Source organism: Larimichthys crocea, chromosome XIII (assembly GCF_000972845.2).
Source record: "Larimichthys crocea isolate SSNF chromosome XIII, L_crocea_2.0, whole genome shotgun sequence".
NCBI classification, from domain to species: domain Eukaryota; kingdom Metazoa; phylum Chordata; class Actinopteri; family Sciaenidae; genus Larimichthys; species Larimichthys crocea.
The window spans coordinates 37688507-37710664 of record NC_040023.1 but is presented as its reverse complement, the minus strand read 5'-3'; the positions used below and the strand labels follow the sequence as shown (position 1 = coordinate 37710664).

The 22158-nt window shown below is 41.2% G+C and overlaps 1 protein-coding gene across 1 annotated transcript; it reads left to right on the top strand.

Moving 5' to 3' along the window:
• The first annotated feature begins 1163 nt into the window (after positions 1–1163).
• emilin1b (elastin microfibril interfacer 1b) lies at positions 1164–21757 on the top strand. Its single transcript, XM_010750042.3, has 14 exons — positions 1164–1693; positions 12072–12197; positions 12358–12647; positions 12949–13199; positions 13757–13930; positions 14059–15024; positions 15226–15559; positions 15814–16044; positions 16125–16373; positions 16674–16865; positions 17726–17833; positions 18236–18253; positions 19127–19261; positions 19934–21757. Exons 1-14 carry the CDS (start codon positions 1554–1556, stop codon positions 20254–20256), a joined length of 3537 nt encoding a protein of 1178 aa, XP_010748344.1. The 5' UTR covers positions 1164–1553; the 3' UTR covers positions 20257–21757.
• The last annotated feature ends 401 nt before the right edge of the window (positions 21758–22158 follow it).

Here is a 22158-nt window from a genome sequence, read left to right as displayed (position 1 = left end):
AGAGAAAGGGAAGGTTAGATATCAGCCCTCTGGAGTCTGCGGGCCTTTTCTTCATGACTGGTTTACTGTTAACACCTGAGCTCTGACTGCCAGGTGATCACCTGCGGGCCACACAGGTGACAGACAGTGGGCGGGGCTTCAGGCTCCAGTCTGTCAAATCAGAAGTGTGTTTATCAACAGAACCTAGTTCTAAAGAAACAATGATGTCACTTTCCGCATATTGTTTTTACTGTTTTTATGGAAACATCAGAGTTTGTTCAGCTGTCGGCTGAAAACAAAACAACTGTAAAATAATTTTTTATGTCTGTAATAATCTCACTCAACAATCAGAGGAAGTACTGCATGTTGGTTCTGCTGCATGGGTTCAGGTCCATTTTGAATCTGGATCTCATGAAGAGATCTAAACGTGTTCCTGCTGCTGAACATACGTGTTCACTCTCACATGTGACATCCATGTTTTCATCACTGGCTCAGCCATGTGTGCTCTACAGACCAGAACTAAGACCAGAACCAAGACTAGAACTAAGACCAGACCCAAGACCAGAACTAAGACCAGAACCAAGACTAGAACTAAGACCAGACCCAAGACCAGAACTAAGACTAGACCTGCATGATGTTCTCAGGCGGTTTGGTCTGCTTTCAGTGTGTGCAGTGTGAACGTAAACCAAACCAAATGAAGTTCAATCTAAAAAATGACACTTTTCTGCATTCCCTGTCCAATCAAACCAAGTCCCCCTGTCCTGGTATGAAAGCAACATAAGACTAGAAATAAGACTAGAACTGAGACCAAACCAAGACCAGACTAAGACTAGAACAAAGACCAAACCAAGACCAGACTAAGACTAGAGCTGTGCCGGACAGGTGAAACTTTCCAAAACTTCAAAGACCTGTAAGTGTGATAATACTACTTATAAAAATATATTACTGTGAATATTATCATCAACAGTCATAATTTGTTATTAATATTGTGTTGACTTTAAACCAGAAATAAACATATTTTCATTAAAACTGGTTTATTAGTCAAATAAAATGTAATAAAACAGAAGTTACAGAAACACAGAACAGCCGACCGAACCAAGACCAGGACCAGCAGCAAACTGTTGCAGGTGTGGCTGCGGGGCTGCGGGTCTGGTTTCTCCTCCGGGAGGGGCGGGGACAGTTCGGGGGGGCGGTGATGAAGAGGAGGAGCAGCTGGTCTCGGTTCAGTCTGTCGCAACGTTTTCTTCTTTTCTTTGTTTCACGTCAAAAGTTCTGATGGACGAACTCTGAACCGGATCAAACCGGATTCAAACCCATTTTAACCCGGATTAACGGCGCTGAAACTGCGGGACGCGGGGGACCCGGACCCTGAGAGGGACCCGAAGGGACTCAGCGTTAGACCTGATTTCTGCAGTTTGGATCAGAATCCGGATCATGGGTCGGGACGACAGGCGGACTGAGTAAAAACTATTTATTTTGTCTCCATGGAGACCGAAAATTTTCCTGCCAGTTGAAAGCTGATCACAGTCTGATCGAGTATCGATATCCTGATTGATCGATTATTGATCAGCGCGATGGGCGCGCTCCTCCTGCTGCTGCTCGCGCTCTCGACCTGCGGACACGCCAAGAGCGCGTTCCCGCTGCGCTCCTCCTATAGCCTGTACGCCGGTGGACACGCGCAGGCGCACGCAGCGCGCGCTGCCAGCAGACACAGGTAGGCTGACACGTGCACGGAAAGCCTGACGACTATGATGTTGTTGATGATGATGATGATGATGATGATGATGATGATGATGATGATAATGGAGGAGGTTACGTCAGGGTTTGGTAACCTCACCACAGAAGAAAGTGTGTGCGTGCGTGCGTGCGTGCACACACAAACATATTGTGATTGAGTACACAGGAAGTGTCAGGGGCTGCTGTTGTGCAGATGTGAGTGTGACATCATGGTATACCTGTGAACTGCTTCTCTGCTGTGTTTCCTGTTTGAGTTATGTGACCTGAGTTGAAAACATCTGGTGTCAGAAGTGATAAGGAGGGTGGCCTTAAACTTCATTCAAGAGACCTCGAGCAGAACCCAGATCATCGTAGACCATGGTGGACCATGGTGGATTATGGTCATGAACCACAACCTGCAGAGACCCAATCAGTTTAGAGAAACAAAGATGAAGAGCGCCAATATAATAACAAAAAAAATTGGCAACAATAATAATTATAATAATAATACATGTAGTGGATGTCACATAAGACCACAGCAGCATCCACGATCCATGAGAACCTGACGAGGCGGGAAAGCACAGAAACTCCAGGGAAGAAGTTTAGTCAGTGATATGAGAAAAGCCCAGTGCATCATGGGAAGTCCCCCGACAGTCTAGTCCTATAGCAGCATAACTAAGTGATGGTTCAGGACTCACCTGAGCCAGCCTTAACTATAAGCTCTATCAAAAAGGAACGTCTTAAAGATGATGGTCTGCCTCCAGAACCAGAACTGGGAGCTGGTTCCCCAGGAGAGGTGCTTGATAGATGAAAGCTCTGGCTCTGCTCCACACATTCCTGTCACTCTTCAAGCTGTCTCTGTCAAATGAAGCTCAAAAGGCTAAAAAATATCTTTAAAAAAGGGATATAGTGGTGCCTGATCATAAACCTCATCTTGGTTCCTGTCAGTACACATGCAGCGGCACTCTGAATGAGCTGCAAAATCCACAGAGACTTATTGGAGCAGTTTATATGAAGTGAACTCAGATTCAGTTGTGTTTAATTTCATGAAGATCATGACTGTTTTCAGTGTATTGTTGTCAGTGTATTGTTGTCAGTATACTGTTTTCAGTTTATTGTTGTCAGTATACTGTTGTCAGTTTATTGTTGTCAGTATACTGTTTTCAGTGTATTGTTGTCAGTATACTGTTGTCAGTGTATTGTTGTCAGTATACTGTTTTCAGTGTATTGTTGTCAGTGTATTATTATCAGTATACTGTTGTCAGTTTATTGTTGTCAGTATACTGTTTTCAGTGTATTGTTGTCAGTGTATTGTTGTCAGTATACTGTTGTCAGTATACTGTTGTCAGTTTATTGTTGTCAGTCTATTGTCAGTATACTGTTGTCAGTGTATTGTTGTCAGTATACTGTTTTCAGTGTATTGTTGTCAGTACAGTGGTCCTCCTTTTTTTTTTGCAGGGGATACGTTCTAAAAATAATCTGCAAAGTAAGTTTTACAATTATTATACATGTTTTAAGGCCATAAAACCCCTAACCACACACTTTTATACACCTTTTTACACACATTTTGTACAGTACTCCCTTAGTTAATCAGGACGCAGAACACATGTGCGGTTCTCCCTTAGCCAATTTAGGACGCAGAACACAATGCGCGTTCATACTGTACAGTACGCTGTAAAAAAAAGCATGCAAAATTACACTAAAAAAATCAGCGAAACAGCGAGTCCGCGAAAAGTGAACCGCGTTATAGCGAGGGATGACTGTACACTGTTTTCAGTGTATTGTTGTCAGTCTATTGTTGTCAGTATACGTTTGTCAGTCTATTGTTGTCAGTATACGTTTGTCAGTCTATTGTTGTCAGTATATTGTCAGTGTATTGTTGTCAGTATGCTGTTGTCAGTGTATTATTGTCAGTATACTGTAGTCAGTATACTTTTGTCAGTCTATTGTTGTCAGTCTATTGTCAGTATACTGTTGTCAGTCTATTGTTGTCAGTCTATTGTTGTCAGTATACTGTTGTCAGTCTGTTGTCAGTATACTGTTGTCAGTGTATTGTTGTCAGTATACTGTTGTCAGTCTATTGTTGTCAGTATACTGTTGTCAGTCTGTTGTCAGTATACTGTTGTCAATGTATTGTTGTCAGTGTATTGTTATCAGTCTATTGTTGTCAATATACTGTTGTCAGTGTATTGTTGTCACTCAGTGTATTGTTGTAGTATACTTTTGTCAGTGTATTGTTGTCAGTATACTGTTGTCAGTCTATTGTTGTCAGTCTGTTGTTGTCAGGCTTTTAGTTTGTGGGTAGACTTCCTGTTTTATTTTGGTTTCCCTCACTTCCTTTTTGTGTTCTTTCTTGGTGTCTTTACTCCCTGTGATTGCCTATTGTTTTCACCTGTGTCTCGTTTGCTCCTCCCCTCATGTGTATTTAAGCCTGTCTCTCCCTGTGTGTCCTTGTTAGATTGTCTTCATCCTTGTAAGTAGCTCTCTGGCGTTTTCATCATTGTTTCCTCGTGTACCAACCCTGTTTGTTTCTTCGACCCGTTTTGCCTAGCGTCCTGTACTTCTGCCTATCTGCTCCGTGTTCTGGATTCTTGACCCTTGCCTGTTCTTGGACTTTCCTCCTGCCTTGTGATTTTGTACTTCTGCCCCGCTGACTGCCTTTTGTGTACCGAATCCGGACTGTCAATAAACCGCCTCACTACACCTGTCAGTCTCTGATCTGCTCTGTGGGTCCAGTTGTCTGTCTGAACCTGAGAATTGTCAGTATACTGTTGTCAGTATACTTTTGTCGGTCTATTGTTGTCAGTATATTGTCAGTCTGTTAGTATACTGTTGTCAGTTTATTGTCAGTCTGTTATCAGTCTATTGTTGTCAATATACTGTTGTCAGTGTATTGTTGTCCATATACTGTTGTCAGTCTGTTGTCGGTATACTGTTGTCAGTCTGTTGTCGGTATACTGTTGTCAGTCTGTTGCCGGTATACTATTGTCAGTATACTTTTGTCAGTGAATTGTCACTCTTGTTGTCAGTGAATTGTCACTCTTGTTGTCAGTGAATTGTCAGTATACTGTTAGTGAATTGTCAGTATACTGTCAGTGTACTGTTTTCAGTCTAGTGTCAGTATACTTTTGTCAGTCTAGTGTCAGTATACTTTTGTCAGTCTATTGTCAGTATACTGTTGTCAGTGTAGTGTCAGTATATTGTGTCTGTAAAATAGGGTTCCACACAGTTTGGCAATGAAGCAGCTGTGATGCCATTAGCAGCAACAAACGCCTGTATGACTCATTTCCTGGAGAGTGGGTGACATCACTCTGTGTGTTAATGCTGCAGACATAAAATCTCCAGAGTTTGGTTAATGTTAAACTCCAAGCTTTAGTTTCTGTAAAGATTTAAACAATTAAACATCATCAGTACAAATATGTTTTATATTATTTAATCAATGTGTTTTACCGTATGTAACTGAAGCTGCAGGAATAAGCAGTCACATTAGTGAAGGTATTTAAATCCTATACAAATTAATGAAATATAATATTCAATGTTATTTTGTTTATGTCTTTATATAATAATGAATGATTTAATTCATGTAAACTGTTGATCTGCAGTAAACATTTAGTTTGGGTTTGGTTTCTGTCTGATGTCACTCATTCCTTCAAAATTACATCATCACCAAGAGCCTTTTTAAGATGGAATCCAAGTGTGTGTGAAGGTTTCTGTAAGAGGATTTTATTTTGAAATTCACCTCAAATAATGTTCCAGGAGTCGACCTTATCTAATCATGTCGCCTCAGTTTCCCGGTCATGCCACTTTGCACTGCACAATGTAAGAAAAATCAGGCCTTACTTGACTCAACATGTTACCAAACGACTAATACAGGCTATAGTCATCTCACGACTTGATTACTGTACCGTCCTCCTGACGGGCCTCCCAGCCTGCACAGTGAAACCTCTCCAGATGATCCAGAACATGGCAGCTCACCTGGTCTTCAATCAACCCAAAAGGTCACGTGCTACCACGCTGCTCATCGAGCGCCACTGGCCTGTAGCAGCCCACATTAAGTTAAAATCTCTAATGCTGACTACAAAGCAGTCTCCGCTTCTTGAACGTCCTCATACAGACATATGTTACCTCCTCCAATGAACAACACCTGGCTCTGCCACCCGTACGCTCAGGACAATCCTGAAGACCTCCAGCTCTTCAGAGAGGACCTCCTCTACAACACTACCAACAGCTGGACATTTAATTCAATTCAATTTTATTTGTATAGCCCAAAGTCACAAAGTACATTTGCTCCTGAGGGCTTTACAATCTGTACAGGGAGTGACACCCTCTGTCCTTAGACCCTCGGTTCCAGTGAGGACATGATACATCTATTCCCCCTGTACAACTGTCACAGCTCTTACTGCTGCACTAACATATCCTAGTCGCACTGTACCTTGATTGTTTCCCTTTTTTGTAAGTTGCTTTGGATAAAGCGTCAGCTAAATGATTAAATGTGAATGTAAGCCGTCAAACATGAAAAAACATGGAACTTGTAGAACATGTTGAACATATATCAGAAGAAATATGGTGCACGCAGTAACATGTGTGGCTGTTGGCGGTAAAGTTTGTTTGCAAAGCCTGGGATGAAATGCAAAACAATAGTTATAATGAATTCTGGAAAGAGGTTAGAACTACGAGTGTGTAAGTGTAAAACATTATTACTGACAAATATTTACAGAGCCAGTGGCTCAGATCAAATTTCAGAGATACGGTGGCAACATTATTATGAGTTATTCAATTGTGTTGGAAGGAATAGTTTTGACTTGGGTACTTTTGATACTAATGAGGATATAGCTGTTTAATTATGAAAAGGTTCAGTCTGCTGTTTTGGGCTTAGATGACAATAAAGCATGTGGAGCTGATAAGGTAACTGCTGAACAAAATATGCTATAAAATATGCTAGCAAAAAACTCTGTCCCTTACTTGCCATGTGTATGACTGGCTTCTTAGTCCATGGAATTTTACCTGGCTACATTCTGTTGTATTATTAGTGTCTGTCATTAAAGACAAAGCTGCTAAAATAAACAACATGGAAAGTTATAGGTCTATAGCTTTAGCCAGGATAATATCTAAAGTGTTGGAGAGAATCCTCCTGAACAGTCTGGAACAATACAGTATATTATTACTACTGTCAAGTTCTGTGTGTTTTTTGGAACCACAACTCTGCCCAAACTTGAAAAATGCTTGATCAACCACTGAAGGATGCAAAGGACAACTCAGTTCTTCTTATTCTTCCATTTTTATTTTCTGAATGATGGGTTTAGGTTTGATGATTTCAGTAGGCATGAATAAATGATGGAATTGAATAGAATAGGTTGATAACCTTCAAGAAACATAAAAGACATTCATTAGTCTTAAATAAATAAATACCAATAAATATTTTCCCTAAAAGTTATTCTAGTTATCCTAGGTTTGGAGTGCAGATTCCCCAGTAAATGCTCTTGAAAAATGAATTGAGATCTGACATAACAACTACCGACAATCGGTCTGACAGCATCAAACAATGTCAGACAGTTTATATCTAATGTGGACCTTTTTATCCTTAAATGTGTCCGAAATAAAACTCTAATAATAATAATAATGGAGTGTGTGTACACACTGAACATGTAAAATATATAGAAGGCGTATATAAACATTCAATTTCTGGATGTCAAAACTCTGGATGTTAAAGATCTATAGGTTAAACACCTGTGTGTAAACATCTGGATGTTAAACACCTGAATCTTACACACCTGGATCTTGAATGCCTGTATGTCCCATGCCTGGACTTTCCACATCTGGACCTAGACCTTGAATGCCTAGACCTGGGGTGGCTGTGGCACAGGAGGAAGAGCAGGTCATCCACTAATCCGATAATGGTTGGTTCAATCCCGGCTCCTCCAATCTGCATGTCGAAGTGTTCTATACTGAACCCCAAATTGCTTCTGAAGGCTGTGAATGTGTATGAAAAACTGATGAACAGTGGGCACCTTGCATGGCAGCCAATGCCATCAGTGTATGAATGTATGTGAGCCAATGCCATCAGTGTATGAATGTATGTGAATGGGTGAATGAGATATATAGTGTAAAAGAGCTTTGAGTAGTCAGAAGACTAGAAAGGCAATATATAATTACAGTCCATTTACCATTCTATGCCCGGACGTTCAACATATGTTTGTCAGAAGAAGTGAATTTATTTTTTTGTGGATTCCAGACAAAATAAATGAACACAATTCAATTTGAACACAAAGAGACTCAGTCAGTCTGCTGATCCAATATGGCCAATACAGAGACACATTCATCATCATTATCCACTGATGCCATCAGCGCATGACATCAGCATCATGTGCAAAACATTATTCCCACAGGAGGATACACACACACACACACACACACACACCACTTTAACAGAACAATTTATGTATTTATTTTATTATTTAATGGATTTTATTTAAATTTTATTGATGTTAAGTGTACTCAGTTAGGGTCTGCAGGTTTGAGTGTTCAGCTTCTCAGTTTTAGGTTCATATTTTTTCAATTACCCAAAACAGGCAGACTTCAAATTTAAACATATCTAACAGTAGGAGAAACAGTGACATTTAAAATAAAAGCCCTTCTATAGGAGATCAGCTGTGCATAAAAATTAAGCTTTTATGCTGTTTATTTTGTAACAGTCTGCCAATCAGCTGTTTCTTTAAACAACCAGAAAACATCTGCACATGGTCAGTTCTGACCTAAATCGACCCAAACAGATGTTTGTCATTAAAGCTGTGGAGTTGCAGCTGACCAGAATAAAAACTACAATATTCAGAGTATAAAGAATAGTCCAGTTAAAAAAAGACAGAGGGAGACCCTTTTCAGTGTGTCACAGGGTTCTCTTCCTAACCTCACCGATCTTTCCAATAATCCAGGCTTAGTTGGAAAAAAATTTCTTTTTGATTTTATTGTCCCACCTCACCAGGTGCAAACAGTGCCAATATTTACAGAAGAAAAATAGAAATTCAGTAATTTATTCATCTAAGCCATCAACTTGTCTCTTAGACCCCATCCCAACCACTGCACTCTCAGGACGCTGGGTTCCTTGTGGTTCCTATAGTCTCCAAAAGTAGATTGGGAGCCAGAACTTTCAGCTATCAGGCTCCTCTTCTGTGGAACAAACTACCATTCTGGGTTCAGAAAGCAGACACGGTCAACACTTTCTCTCTCTCTCTCTCTCTCTCTCTCTCTCTCTCTCTCTCTCACCATCTGTAAACATACATGTCTCATTAATGCATGTTAATGCATGTTACTAACATACATGTCTCATTAATGCATGTTAATGCATGTTACTAACTAAACTTCTTCCCCGGAGATGGAAACACTGTTGACAGGCACTGTCAAATCCTGTTCCTACTCTGTCACACCTGAGCATCAAGCCAGCTGATTGGTTAATTCAAGTTCTTTTTAAACACTATAGGAGCTGTTTGTTCAGGTGTGAATGACAGATCATGTATGTGTAACAGGAACATGTTTAATGGATGTTCTCCTCACTGTTATGGCCAGCCATTTTGTGTCATATTTTTACTCCCTAACCAGAGTGTGACCTTCTGTCTTTTTGAGGATCTTTGTCTAGGTGCTGATCCTCCAAGCTAATTTCAATCCAGCTGATCGGGGTGTCGCCTATTTAAGAAACTGTCCTTTCTAGAGATGAGGGGCTTGGCTCAGAGTGGAGTTTTGTTCTCCTCCACATGCTCTGAAAAAGATTTTACTGTGTTCTGCTTGTTTGGTTTTTCTTGATATTGAGAATGTATTTGCTTGTTTCACCCTTTGTGTCACTAGTCACCTTTGGATGTTGTCACCCTGTTGACCACACTTGTAAATAATCACTGTAAGGATCGACACAGTAGGATTGAACTGCCTTTTCTGTTGATACGTTTTCTCTTGTTTTTGGTCATGTTTAGGAAGTTAGGTTCATCAATTGTCTTTTTGTTGCACGTTTTTGTATAGGCTTTAGGTAGCCCCACTTAGAAAGGCTGGTTTGTTTTGGCATAAGTTCACTCTGAAGAGAAGCATCACACAGGGATGTAACATAATTTTGGGGGCCTGTCCGGGATCTTTCCCCACAACAAGTTCTTTGTCTTTGGTTAGTAGCCTAGTATGGCTAAATATTTTGACATGGACATGTTTGCACAATCCCCTTTGCTTGTCAAATTGGATAGATGCACAAAAACTGATTTATTGTTGATTGCCAAAATGTCTAATGTCTCTGTGCCTTATCAGACCTGTAAGGCAGGGGTCAAACAATTTGGTGGAGATATTGGTGGAGAAGGACATAATCACGCCGAAGCTTGAGACTGCCTGTGATTTCCCAGTTGCTGAGGACGTGGGAGCAGAGACTGCTGTCACAGATGCGTGTTTCTGATAATAGATTTCATGATCAATAAATAAACACAAATAAATGACAAACTTAATTGTTTGTGACACTATACCTTTTAATGCTCTCATACATGTCGTGTCGGACGTGCTTTACGGTAACGTATTGTGTCACTTCTGGTTATCGGTGTTGCTGCCACGGTGCTCCCTACTCTGTTCACCTGAACAGATTTTCGTATATTTCTCACATCAGTGATTATCTACTTATCTCTGCACTACCCTTTGACTTGTTCTGTCTGTGCACGAACAGGTCTCTTAACTCTAGTAACCACTATCTGCTAGTTTCACCGGTTTCTGTTAGCCACACTAACTAGCCTAGCTATAGCAATGGCGTCTCTCTGCTCTCCTCCTCTCTCCTCTCCTGCTCTCTCCTGCCCTGTGTGCCACATGTTCAGTTACTCCTCGTCCTCCTTTAGTGATAACGGTACTTGTAATAAATGTAGAATATAATATATAGAATATAAGAATATATAGTTTATATAATTCTTTTACAGAGACTGGAACATCAAATTGGCATCAAAGGAACCGCTCTAAGCTGGTTTAAATCGTATTTCTTAGATCGATCTCAGTTTGTTCACGTCAATGATGAATCCTTTCATGTATACCAAAGTTTGTCATGGAGTCCCACAAGGTTCGGTACTAGGACCACTTCTATTTAGTTTATATATGCTTCCTTTAGGGAATATTATTAGGAATCACTCTATCAATTTTCATTGTTATGCTGACGACACCCAATTATATTTATCGATCAAGCCTGATGCAACCAATCAGTTAACTAAACTCCAAGCATGCCTTAAGGATATAAAAAGTTGGATGACCTACAATTTTTTGATGTTAAATTCAGACAAAACTGAAGTTCTTGTAATTGGACCCAAACACCTCAGAAACTCTCTTTCTAGAGACTTAGTTACTTTAGATGGGATCACCCTGGCCTCCAGCTCCACTGTAAAGAATCTTGGAGTTGTTTTTGATCAGGATTTGTCCTTTAACGCCCACATAAAACAAATTTCGAGGACTGCATTCTTCCACTTACATAACATCGCTAAAATCAGACGCATTGTCTCTCAGGCGGATGCAGAAAAACTAGTCCACGCATTTGTTACTTCAAGGCTGGACTATTGTAACTCTTTGTTATCAGGCTGCTCTAATAAGTCTCTTAGGACTTTGCAGTTAATTCAGAATGCTGCTGCACGTGTTCTGACAGGAACCAAGATCAGAGATCACATCTCTCCCATTTTGGCTTCCTTGCATTGGCTCCCTGTTAAATCTAGAATAGAATTTAAATTCTTCTCCTTACTTACAAACCTCTTCATGGTCAGGCACCATCATATCTAAAAGAGCTCATAGTACCTTACTACCCCTCTACAACACTGCGCTTTCAGGACGCTGGGTTCCTTGGGGTCCTATAGTCTCCAAAAGTAGATTGGGAGCCAGAGCTTTCAGCTATCAGGCTCCTCTTCTGTGGAACAAACTACCATTCTGGGTTCGGGAGGCAGACACGGTCAACACTTTTAAGAATAGACTTAAGACTTTCCTTTTTGATAAAGCCTATAGTTAGGGCTGGCTCAGGTCATCCCTTAGTTCATTGTCATTTTGTCAGTCATTGTAATTGCACAATATGTTTGTGTTGATCTGTCCTGTACACGTGACATCCATTGCACGTCTGTCCGTCCTGGGAGAGGGATCCCTCCTCTGTGGCTCTTCCTGAGGTTTCTTCCACATTTTGTCCCTGTTAAAGGTTTTTTGTGGGCAAGTTTTTCCTCACTGGAACCGAGGGTCTAAGGACAGAGAGTGTCACTCCCTGTACAGATTGTAAAGCCATCTGAGGCAAATGTACTTTGTGACTTTGGGCTATACAAATAAAATTGAATTAAATTGAATTGAATTGAATGTTTATAGATCTGAATGTCAAGGTCATGTGACTGAAACCTGTGTGTGTTAAACAGGAACTGGTGTGCATTTGTTGTGACAAAGACGGTGAGCTGTGTAGTCGAGGACGGTGTGGAAACCTACGTGAAGCCAGATTATCATCCCTGCAGCTGGGGAAGTGGAACATGCAGCAGAGTGGTGGCGTGAGTGTTCCGTGTTCCATGTTATTCTGTTTCTTCTTTTCTGTTGTCCTGATTGATCTGTTTGTCGTGTTTGTTCTTTTTTTGTTCTGTTTCTTCTGTTCTGCTTTGTTGTGCTGTTCCTTGTTCTGTTTGTCGTCAGTCGTGTCTTGTGTCTGTGCAGATATCGGACCTACATGAGGCCACGGTACAAAGTGGCCTACAAGATGGTGACAGAGATGGAGTGGAAGTGTTGCCAAGGTTACAGTGGAGAGGACTGCAATGATGGCCCAGCTGGAGGAACAGGAAGTCAGATTGCCACCACTAGACCTCAACCCAGACCAGGACAGGGAGGGGGGATGAGCTATGGACAGGGTGCTGGTGGTCAGGGAGGAGGTGGGACAAGGTATGGACAGGAAGGAAGAGGTTCTGGAGGAGGCAGTTCTGGATCTGGACAGAGTGGAGGACACATTGGTGAGTCAACACAATCCACAGAATGATCCATGTCTTGGAAAGACCTTACAGACAGTTCTGGTCATAGTGTCTTTTATTCTTGTACAGGGATTGACACACAGGTCACAATGGCTCTTTAACAAACTGGTTTTTAATTATGGGTTTTCCAGTAAGACTCCCCTCAGAATTTTCCCCAAAACATGCCTCATGATGAATAGAACAGAACAGGTGTTGAAACCTGAACAAGTAAATCCAAAGAGATTACAGAAGCATATGAAAGAGATCACAAAGACCTTCTTCTGTGATTGGTTGGTTCTTCCAGGACGAGTCGAGAATGAGAAGATGAGGCAGATGGAGGAGAAGATTCAAAGTCTGACTAAGAACCTTCAAGACCTTCAGTCCACCATGAACACCATGAATGAACACTTCCAGCAGGGGGTGAACAAACCAGGTTTCAGTGGAGGAGGTCCATCCTCGGGAGGAAGAAACCCTGCTGATGCAGCTCAACCAGAGATTAAAGAAACAATTCACAGCATTCAGACCAAATTGGACCAGCTGGACAACCGCACACAGGTGAGTCCTATTTCCCAGTCTACCTGTGAGTACTGGGGGAGATGTAGCTCAGTAAATAATTTATGAAGGGACACATAAGATTGATCGGGGCAGATGGCTGCCAATCCTGATCTGATTTCTGCTCAAGCTTTTCTTGCTCCTGGTGGGAATTTTTGAGTCTCTGTAAATAATATTTTAAAGAGTACAGTCTAGACCTGCTCTGTATGGAAAGAGTCACAATATCATTTCTATTAGGATTTGGAGATTTATAAATAAGAGTGACAAGGCTGACCAGAAAGTTGCCAGCCAGATCTGTCAGTTTTATGGGATCTTTGTTCACCAAACTTCAAGAAAGTTCAACAATCTGTAAGAATAAGAAACAAAACAATCTAATTATTTTGATTATATTTGTCTTGGTGGGATGTAATAATAGATCAGCCCAATCAGCTGCAGTGTCTACAGATAAAAGGTCGTATCATCTCCACATTACTTTGTCAGGTGGTATACCTACACTGATCAAGGGTGGACAGATCCACTTACTGGTTTTAATTAGAGGTAATGTCACTCTTCTCCAACAGGCTCATGACAAAACCCTGGTCAACATCAACAACCACCTGGTGAATGGGAAAGGGAACGACCTGGATGGAGGTCTGTCCGGAGGAGGACTCAGTGGAGGGAAGCTGAACTTGCTGAAGGAGGAGATCCTGAGAGAGCTGGAGAGGAGGGTGTCTTTGTCCTGCTCATCCTGTCAGGTATTAATTACAACCTTAATGAGCCAACAATCCAAAAGACTACAAGAAGGCTAGTCGTAAAACCTTAACCCATTCTTCTAACAGTAACAACAGTGTGATTCTGTAAGATGAAATTCACTGTTTTCCAGGCTGGTGTGGAGGATCTGCGCCGACAGCAGCAGGAGGACAGAGAGAGGATTCGAGCTCTGGAGAAGCAGCTAAATGCCATGGACGTCCGTTATCGGCAGGGACTGGACGGGCTGCGACAGGAGGTGGTGCGTTCACAAGGATGTTGTGATACAGTCAGTGACCTTCAAAACCGCATCACTGATGCTGAGCGCAAGATCAGCTCTGCCTCGGAGAACTTGGACGTTCTGCAGAACCGCCTGGACAAGGAGCTAAGCGGAGAAGGCGGCAGCAGCAACAACAATGAAAATGACCGCTTCAGAGGAGGTTTTGGTGGTGGAATCGAGGGCGGTGGGAGAGATGTTGTGCTGACAGAGAATAGACTGGACAATCGGCTGAAGGACCTGGAGCGGCGAATCAACAACACTGTGCAACGGACAGAGCAAAGCTGCTCATATCTGGAGAATGACCTGAAAGACTACTTCCACAGAGAATTGGGAGACCTCAGGACAGTGTTTCTGGACCGATTTGACGACCAGGCCTATAGAATTGCAGATGTGGAGCTGGATGTGGGGCTGGTAAAGGACAGGGTGAGTGATCATGACAAGAGGCTGTCAAAGTTGGAAAACAACACCTCCATCTTGAGTCAGAAGCTGGAGGAGTGCAGCTGTTCAAGGGCTGAAGGAGGAGGAAAGTCATCAACTCCTGGTGACCGGGGAAATGGAGGAGGAAGGTGGGAAGGAGGAGGTGGTGGTGATGACAATGGGGGAGCAGGTGGACATGAAGGAGGGTCTACAGGAGAAGGAACTACAGGAAAAGGATCTACAGGAGGAGGGAAAAGGGGAGGATTATCTGGGATGGGAGGACAAAAAGAAAATACAACAGAGAAATCACTGGAATGGAGAGTGGTTGCCAACGAAGATCAGATTCGACACTTTAATACTCAACTCAAAGACCTGTCGGTGTCTGGAGACTCTCTGCACAACAAGGTGAGATTTACCTGAAATCACTGAAGCTTGAACAAACCCAGACGATTTCTATTAATAACAAACAAAACAATGTTTGTGGTCCAAATCTGTTCTTCTATTAATGTTGATATGATGAAGAAAATAATGAACATGTTATTACTGTTGGACATGTGTGAATATTATATTAATATTATGAATATTAACATGTGAATCTTCATTGAGGTGGTGGACCTGAGCCATGATGTCCGTAAGATCAAGTCTTTGACGGGGGATCATGGTGAACACTTTAGTCGGATTGTGACGGAGGTAGAACTGCTGGGGCAGGACTGTGAGTTGTGTGGGAAGGTGGAGGAGGAGCTGCAGAGGCTCAAGAATCATTCCCAGGATGCACTAGGACGCATGCAGAGTCACATTAATAGACTCCAGATCAGACTGGACTCAGGGAGAGAAAGCTGCTACCAGATCTGTTCACACCTGGAGGATGAAGTTCACCTGCTTCGAGATGATGTCAGGAGGTGCACCGTCCAATGTAAGAACAGCCCTGAAATGCCCACAGGTGAGTCAGTCCATCCGTCCTTCTGTCCAGCTTTCCATGAACTTGTTCTCCTGAGATAGTGCGACTTCAGGTGTTTTTCATGTCTGTGAGCATTTCTTAAAAATCTGTGTTCAGATCGTTCAAGGGATTAACATGATTTTAAAAAAATTTTGTCTAGAAAATCCTTGTTAATGAGCTCAAATGTTTTAATGTAAGGTTACATTCTTTTTTATAAGCAGATATTTGAGGTTGTGTGCAAACTAAACCCCTACTAGGTGGTGGTGGTTCTGGTGGCACTGGTGTTAGCAGTGGACGCAGACCTGGGTTGGATGCCGAGAAGCCTCTAGACGGCCACAGTGTGATTGGAGGCTCCCTGAATAACAACCAGCTGAAGACACTGCAGGGCGAACTTTCCGAGGTCATCCTCACCTTCAGTTCCATCAACGACACCCTGAAAGGGCTCGAACACACGGTGCAGAAGCATGGAAGTGTCATCACAGACCTTGGTGAGCACAGCTCAGAAACACAGCCTCTCTGCATTACTGCACTTTTGTTGGCAAGCATTCACTCATTGGTCCACTGACAGGAAACACCAAGGATAAGATCATCTCTGAGCTGGACAAAATACAGCAGGAGGTGACAGAGCACGTCGAGGACAGCCGCGACCGCCTGGATGGGATGGACCGGGATGTCCGGCGGTTTGAGAACACTCTGCTGGTGGAGATGGGCGACTGTAAGAGGTCTGGCGATGGGCTGGAGAAGAGGCTGTCGAAGCTGGAGGGAGTCTGCGGGAGGCTGGATGGTGTCTCTGACTCCATCCTGAAAATCAAAGACGGTAGGCCTCATTTTCACTCTCTGTTTAAATGTTTATATCTTTACACGACCTACACTCACTGTGGGAGCAGGTGCAGGTTCTGATCTGTTCCACAGTGTCTGAGTGGATTGACTGTCAAAGATTCCCAGACACCAGGGAGTAAACGCTGCTGCTGAACTGAGCCAACATCTGAAAATAAAAGCTCCATTATCCGCCAAGCAAAAGAATCTGAAGCACGGTGATTGGTGTCTCTTGTGCTGTGTCCCATGTTTTTAATATGTCCTGTGTTTTGTCCCATGGTGTCGTCTGTTCTATGAACAGGACTGAACCAACATGTGTCAAGTTTGTGGACATGTGTTTCTGGTCTGAATGACTCTGTCATCCATCACGGAGGAATCATGGACTTTATTCAGAAGAACCAGGATGACGTTTACAGCAGGATGAAGAACCTGAACACAAGCCTGAACCAGGTCCTGAAAGACATCCAGAGTTTCTCTGAACACAACCTGACGGGTGAGCTGGACTGTTTATCAATTTCTATAGCTCAGCTTCATGGTGCAGATTTACTTGAGTTCATGTTACGTAGCTGCTTTGGTTCAGTCCCCAGGTGGAAATCTTGATTTTTTTTTTTTTTTTAAACATTGAATGAAATTTGCAGTATTTTCATTTCTTGATGTTTGAATCTGTGATTGTCTTGTTGAGCGGCAAGAACTGAGCTTTTGTACATGGGGCGGATGCTCTAACAACTGAGCTAAACGGCACCCAACAGCATTTTTTTCTAACTGGAATACTCTATTGTATTGAATTTACCAACATACGCAAGTTACTGCTTACATATGCACACTTACAGTGAGAAAGTGTAAATGTAAAAATCACAATTCAATGTCCCCTGCTGGAGGAAGGAAGTGTTGAGTTGCTCTGTGCAAATGATGTGGAGACTGAGCTGAATGTTTAAAGAACAGTGATTCAGAAAGTCAGCTGAAGCAACTGAATAAGTCTCAAATATGAACTAAAGCATCACAAATGCATGAAAAATCTGACGTATGACGTTGTATTGATGGTGTTTGTTTTTTTGTTTTTTTTAGGCACTGTGCTGCTTAACAGAGGTTTAAATATGTAGTTCTTTTTGTTAACTTCCTAACTGCAGACTATGAAGGACCTTGTTTTAATGTAATTCTTTTGCTCAGGCAGATTTAAACCCCTGTTGGGAAGAATTTGGCTTCTATTCTAGACAAAACTGAACTGTTAACTAAAACAAAGACCATCAACTTTAACCCTAACCCACTAACACCAAAACAAACACCACTGACACAAACGCCACCAACACCATTAACAACTTTTGTTCGTGCTTTATATTATTCATATTGAAACAGGCCCACCTGGAACCCCAGGACCCCCAGGAGAAAGAGGGCTGCAAGGTCCTCGAGGGCCTTTAGGACCTCCTGGACGACAAGGTGAAAGTGGAACACGAGGTCTGCCCGGTATGACAATGTTATACATTTATTCAACTGATTATTCATTTATTTATATTAAGAAACAAACAGATGGATAAAAGCACTTGTTCGTCCAATCCTGAATGACAACCTCCACCCTACATTCCTTTGATGTTTGTACATATTCTTATCTTTTGATGTACTGTGTGTATTGTTTTTTTTTCTATATTTTGATTATTTATATTTCATTATGTCAAACACAATAGAGAGATACGTTGATTACAAGACAAATAAAAGATATGGAGGTGAATTTCATGTATAGTATAAGGTTTATCTGTACAGAGTTTAAATATCTGCACTTAATATTACATTTATCATTAACACCAACAGATTTCTCATTGTGATTGTTATTTTTCTGCATTTTCTAACCTCTGTTCTGGTTCCTTACAGGTCCCAAAGGTGAACCAGGTACGTGAGAACAAGGCTGAAACCTTTCCTCCATGTTTGTTCACTGTGAACTGTTTCGCTTCTCACCCTAACGACAAAGTCACAATATATCTAAAAATCTAATAACATTAATTATTACACTGTCAGAGACTTATTGGAGCAGCCTGATAACAGAGTTACAATAGTCCAGCCTAGAAGTAAAAAATGCTTGGACTAGTTTTTCTGCATCAGCTTGAGACGGGATGATTTTTGCAATGTTACGTAGATGAAAGAAGGCAGTCCTCGAAATTTGTTTCATGTGGACGTTAAAGGACAAATCCTGATCAAAAACAACTCCAAGATTCTTTACGGTGGAGCTGGAGGCCAGGGTGATCCCGTCTAAAGTAACTAAGTCTCTAGAAAGAGAGTTTTTATGTTTTTATGTGCTTAAGGCATGTTTGAAGTTTAGCAAACTGATTGGTTTCATCAGACTTGATTGATAAATATAAATGGGCATCATCATCATAACAATGAAAGTTGTAATATTTGTTGACCCTTTTTTCAAAATTAAAGGTTATAAAATGTAACTATGCGAAAAACCAAAGAATGCACAAACTGTCAATATATATAATATAAAATAAGTAATTTGTTCAACAACCTGCAGAATGACACATTATAGCTCTTGTTTTGTCAGTTTCTTTTACCAGACAATATCTCTTGTTCAGAAGTGGATTTATCTTTTTGACCCGTAACTACATAACAAAGACGGCAACTGGTGTAACCATGGCAACCACACAAACAACAAAGATTGCAACTGCTGTTTGAAATGGCACATAGCTGTACACAGCTGTATACCGGAATGTGTGTTTGGATTTCTAGGTGTACACATACCTGAATGTGTGTTTGTGTTTTCAGGTATACCTGGCATTGATGCTCATGTCCCCAGACTGTCGTTCTCTGCTGCACTCACTGTTCCAATGGAACGAGCTGGAACCATAGTTTTTGACAAGATCTTTGTCAATGAAGGAGATTTCTATGACCCAAGAACAGGTAAACAGCTGTGTCCCAGCAGATTGCCTGTTAGTCTAATCCCCAGCTACTTCTGCCCATCTGTAAGAGAGGTGTTGGGCAAGACACTAAACCTGAAACTGGTCCTGAATGAATGAAAGGCCAGCATGTATGTTAGCTTGCTGTGTTAATGCTGTCATTATCATTTAAATATGATCACAACAACACCTGAACATCATCAATATCAGCATTTCCCAAAGTCAGGACTGGGACCCAAAATGGTTCATGGACCCGTTTTTCTTGGGTCCCAATTAGGAGAATAAAGTGCTTAACAATGACATAAAAAACAACTGATTTTTGCAGCATCTATCTTTAGATAGAGCACCACCTGTTGTATGTTCAGCTGAATGAATGGCTCTTGTGGTCTTGTATGGTGCCGTTTCTGTACCAGACAATGATGTTCTCCATCAGGATGTTCTTGGGAGTCCTATTATCTCTTAAGTCTCACAGTGGTAATATGCTTTTCTGTAAAGAACCTAAACAATAAGAGCTGTTTTCTCTTGCATTCACAATAATTCTCTTAAAACAATAACCCTCACCCATTTTATTGCTGTTTTACAAAAACCTCTAACCTGGCTGATTAGTGTTTTAACTGTGTAGTGTGTTAACAATGATTTCCTGATTTTAATCTGAGCTTGAATCTGTCACCTTCAGGTATTTTCACCGCCCCTGTAGATGGACATTACTTCTTCAGTGCTATTCTGACAGGTCATAAGAATGAGAAGATCGAGGCGGTTCTGTCCAAGTCAAACTATGGCATGGCCCGGGTTGACTCTGGAGGTTACCAGCCCGAAGGCCTGGAGAACAACCCCGTGGCTGAGGCCAAAACAATTCCAGGATCTCTGGCTGTCTTCAACATCATCCTGCCTCTGCAGACTCGGGACACAGTCTGCATCGACCTGGTGATGGGCAAACTGGCCCACTCTGTGGAGCCTCTCACTATCTTCAGTGGCATGCTGCTGTATGAAGACATGTGACGTGATCAATCAATGACGCCACAGAACCTGAACAACTAGATTTAAGATTCATGACAAACCCACAGGAGGCTTAAACGTAAAGTATGATGTCACTTGCTAATTCAGGAGTGATGTGTTGCCAGAATGTTTTAAAAACAGATTTCTGTGTTTGTATTCCATCACATCACATTGGTTTTATCTTATTATTCTAAAGAGTGTTTGTGTCACATGGTTACGACAGCAGGGGTCGATTTACCATCTGATTGCTTCAATTCAGTCATCTGATCAGATATGGTCGCATGATCTGACACTGATGATGGCTGTAAACCAGGATCAGTTGAGGCCTATCAGGCCTGGTTTCTATATAGGGATTCCTGTGTGGAATAATTACAATGCTGGTAACGCCTCCTACAGGCTGCGGAGTACATTACAGGCAATCTGAACAATTACGAATCACTGAGGTCAGGGAGCTACAGAACACATCATGGACTCATTCAAACCTGCATGGTTCATCTTCTGAAGAGCAGGACCACAATCAAAAGTTTATTGATCATCTGACTGTTGTTGACTGGTAGATGTTATTGTGGACCAAGGTGCTGGACAGATGGATGGACAGTCATCGCTATCCCTAAGCACTGCCCCTGGCAGGTTAGATGCCGTCATGGCGACAGTGACAGTGTCACTTTTAATATGATAAAACGCTTTTAACAGAAAATGTGTTTGTTTAATTTGATGACTGAGATGAGTTTATGTTTTATATGAAGCTGCATCTTTTTTTAAACTTTCTGCATAGTATTTAATCCAATATCACAAAAGACAAGGCTGGAAATTCATAAGCATTTAAAGTTCTGATCATTTACTTAAGGTTTTAATAACAATGTAGGCATACTTACAGGTAAAACAGCATTTTAAATGTTATTTAAGTGAAAATACCGAAGATTAATCAACAAAATGAACTTATTAAAAGAACTATAATGGAGCTCCATGATACACAAGTAAAATATATCAGGCTTTACACACTTTACACACTGTGCACAACAATAGAATAGTTCGGTATCATTAGACTTGTAGTTTAAAATATTTTTTTTGTGCATGTAGCTGAAAATGACACTCAATAGCAAACAGCATCATCAGATGAAACACATCTAATGATGCTGTTTGTTTTCATGGTAACTCTTGACAAATCAAACATGAACTACATCAAGACATTGTGTCATCAGCTGAGGATTGATGTTTCAGTTTGTCATTATACTGAACAGTATAACATTAACACATCACACATTCCCACTTTGAGAAACTGAATACAGAATGAGTTCAGTGACTTCATATGATCTGTTGCATTAAAGGTGGTGAATATTTAAAGTTGCAATATTCTGATTATCATTTACACTGAGAAAAGCAGATTTTAGAAACATTATTTTCTGTCAGGATTTAGCTCCAGTTCTCATGTAAACCTCCATTTACACTTCACCTTTTGTATTAATGAATACTTTTCACTGTCATTAAACACAAGTCAAACCCAGCAGGTTGTATTGTATATAATATAGTTACGCAGTATGTGTTGTCTGTGTTAATGACCAATGGTTTAAATCATCCAACACCATTTTTGTCATCAGAAGAAAAACAGCATTATATAAGTATATAGCTCTTAATCCTGTATGATAGATAGATAGATAGATAGATAGATAGATAGATAGATAGATAGATAGATAGATAGATAGATAGAGTTCAGCTCAGGAATGAGCTACTGTGGAAACATCAATACTGTTATATAGTATATTATAGTATATAGTATTTTCCATTATTGTTTTTCCTTCATTTTCTGTGGTAGTTCTAAACTTCTTCTCTGGAGTTTCTGTGCTCTCTTGTCCAGCAGGTTCTCAAGGATTGTGGCTGCTGCTGTGGTCCTGCATGACGTCCACT

Coding starts and splice junctions, on each gene's coding strand:
- emilin1b (XM_010750042.3), top strand. CDS start 1,554: ATGGGCGCGCTCCTCCTGCTGCTGCTCGCGCTCTCGACCTGCGGACAC. Junction 16,045..16,124: donor AAGTGTCATCACAGACCTTG/GTGAGCACAGCT, acceptor GTCCACTGACAG/GAAACACCAAGGATAAGATC. Junction 16,374..16,673: donor CATCCTGAAAATCAAAGACG/GTAGGCCTCATT, acceptor TTCTATGAACAG/GACTGAACCAACATGTGTCA.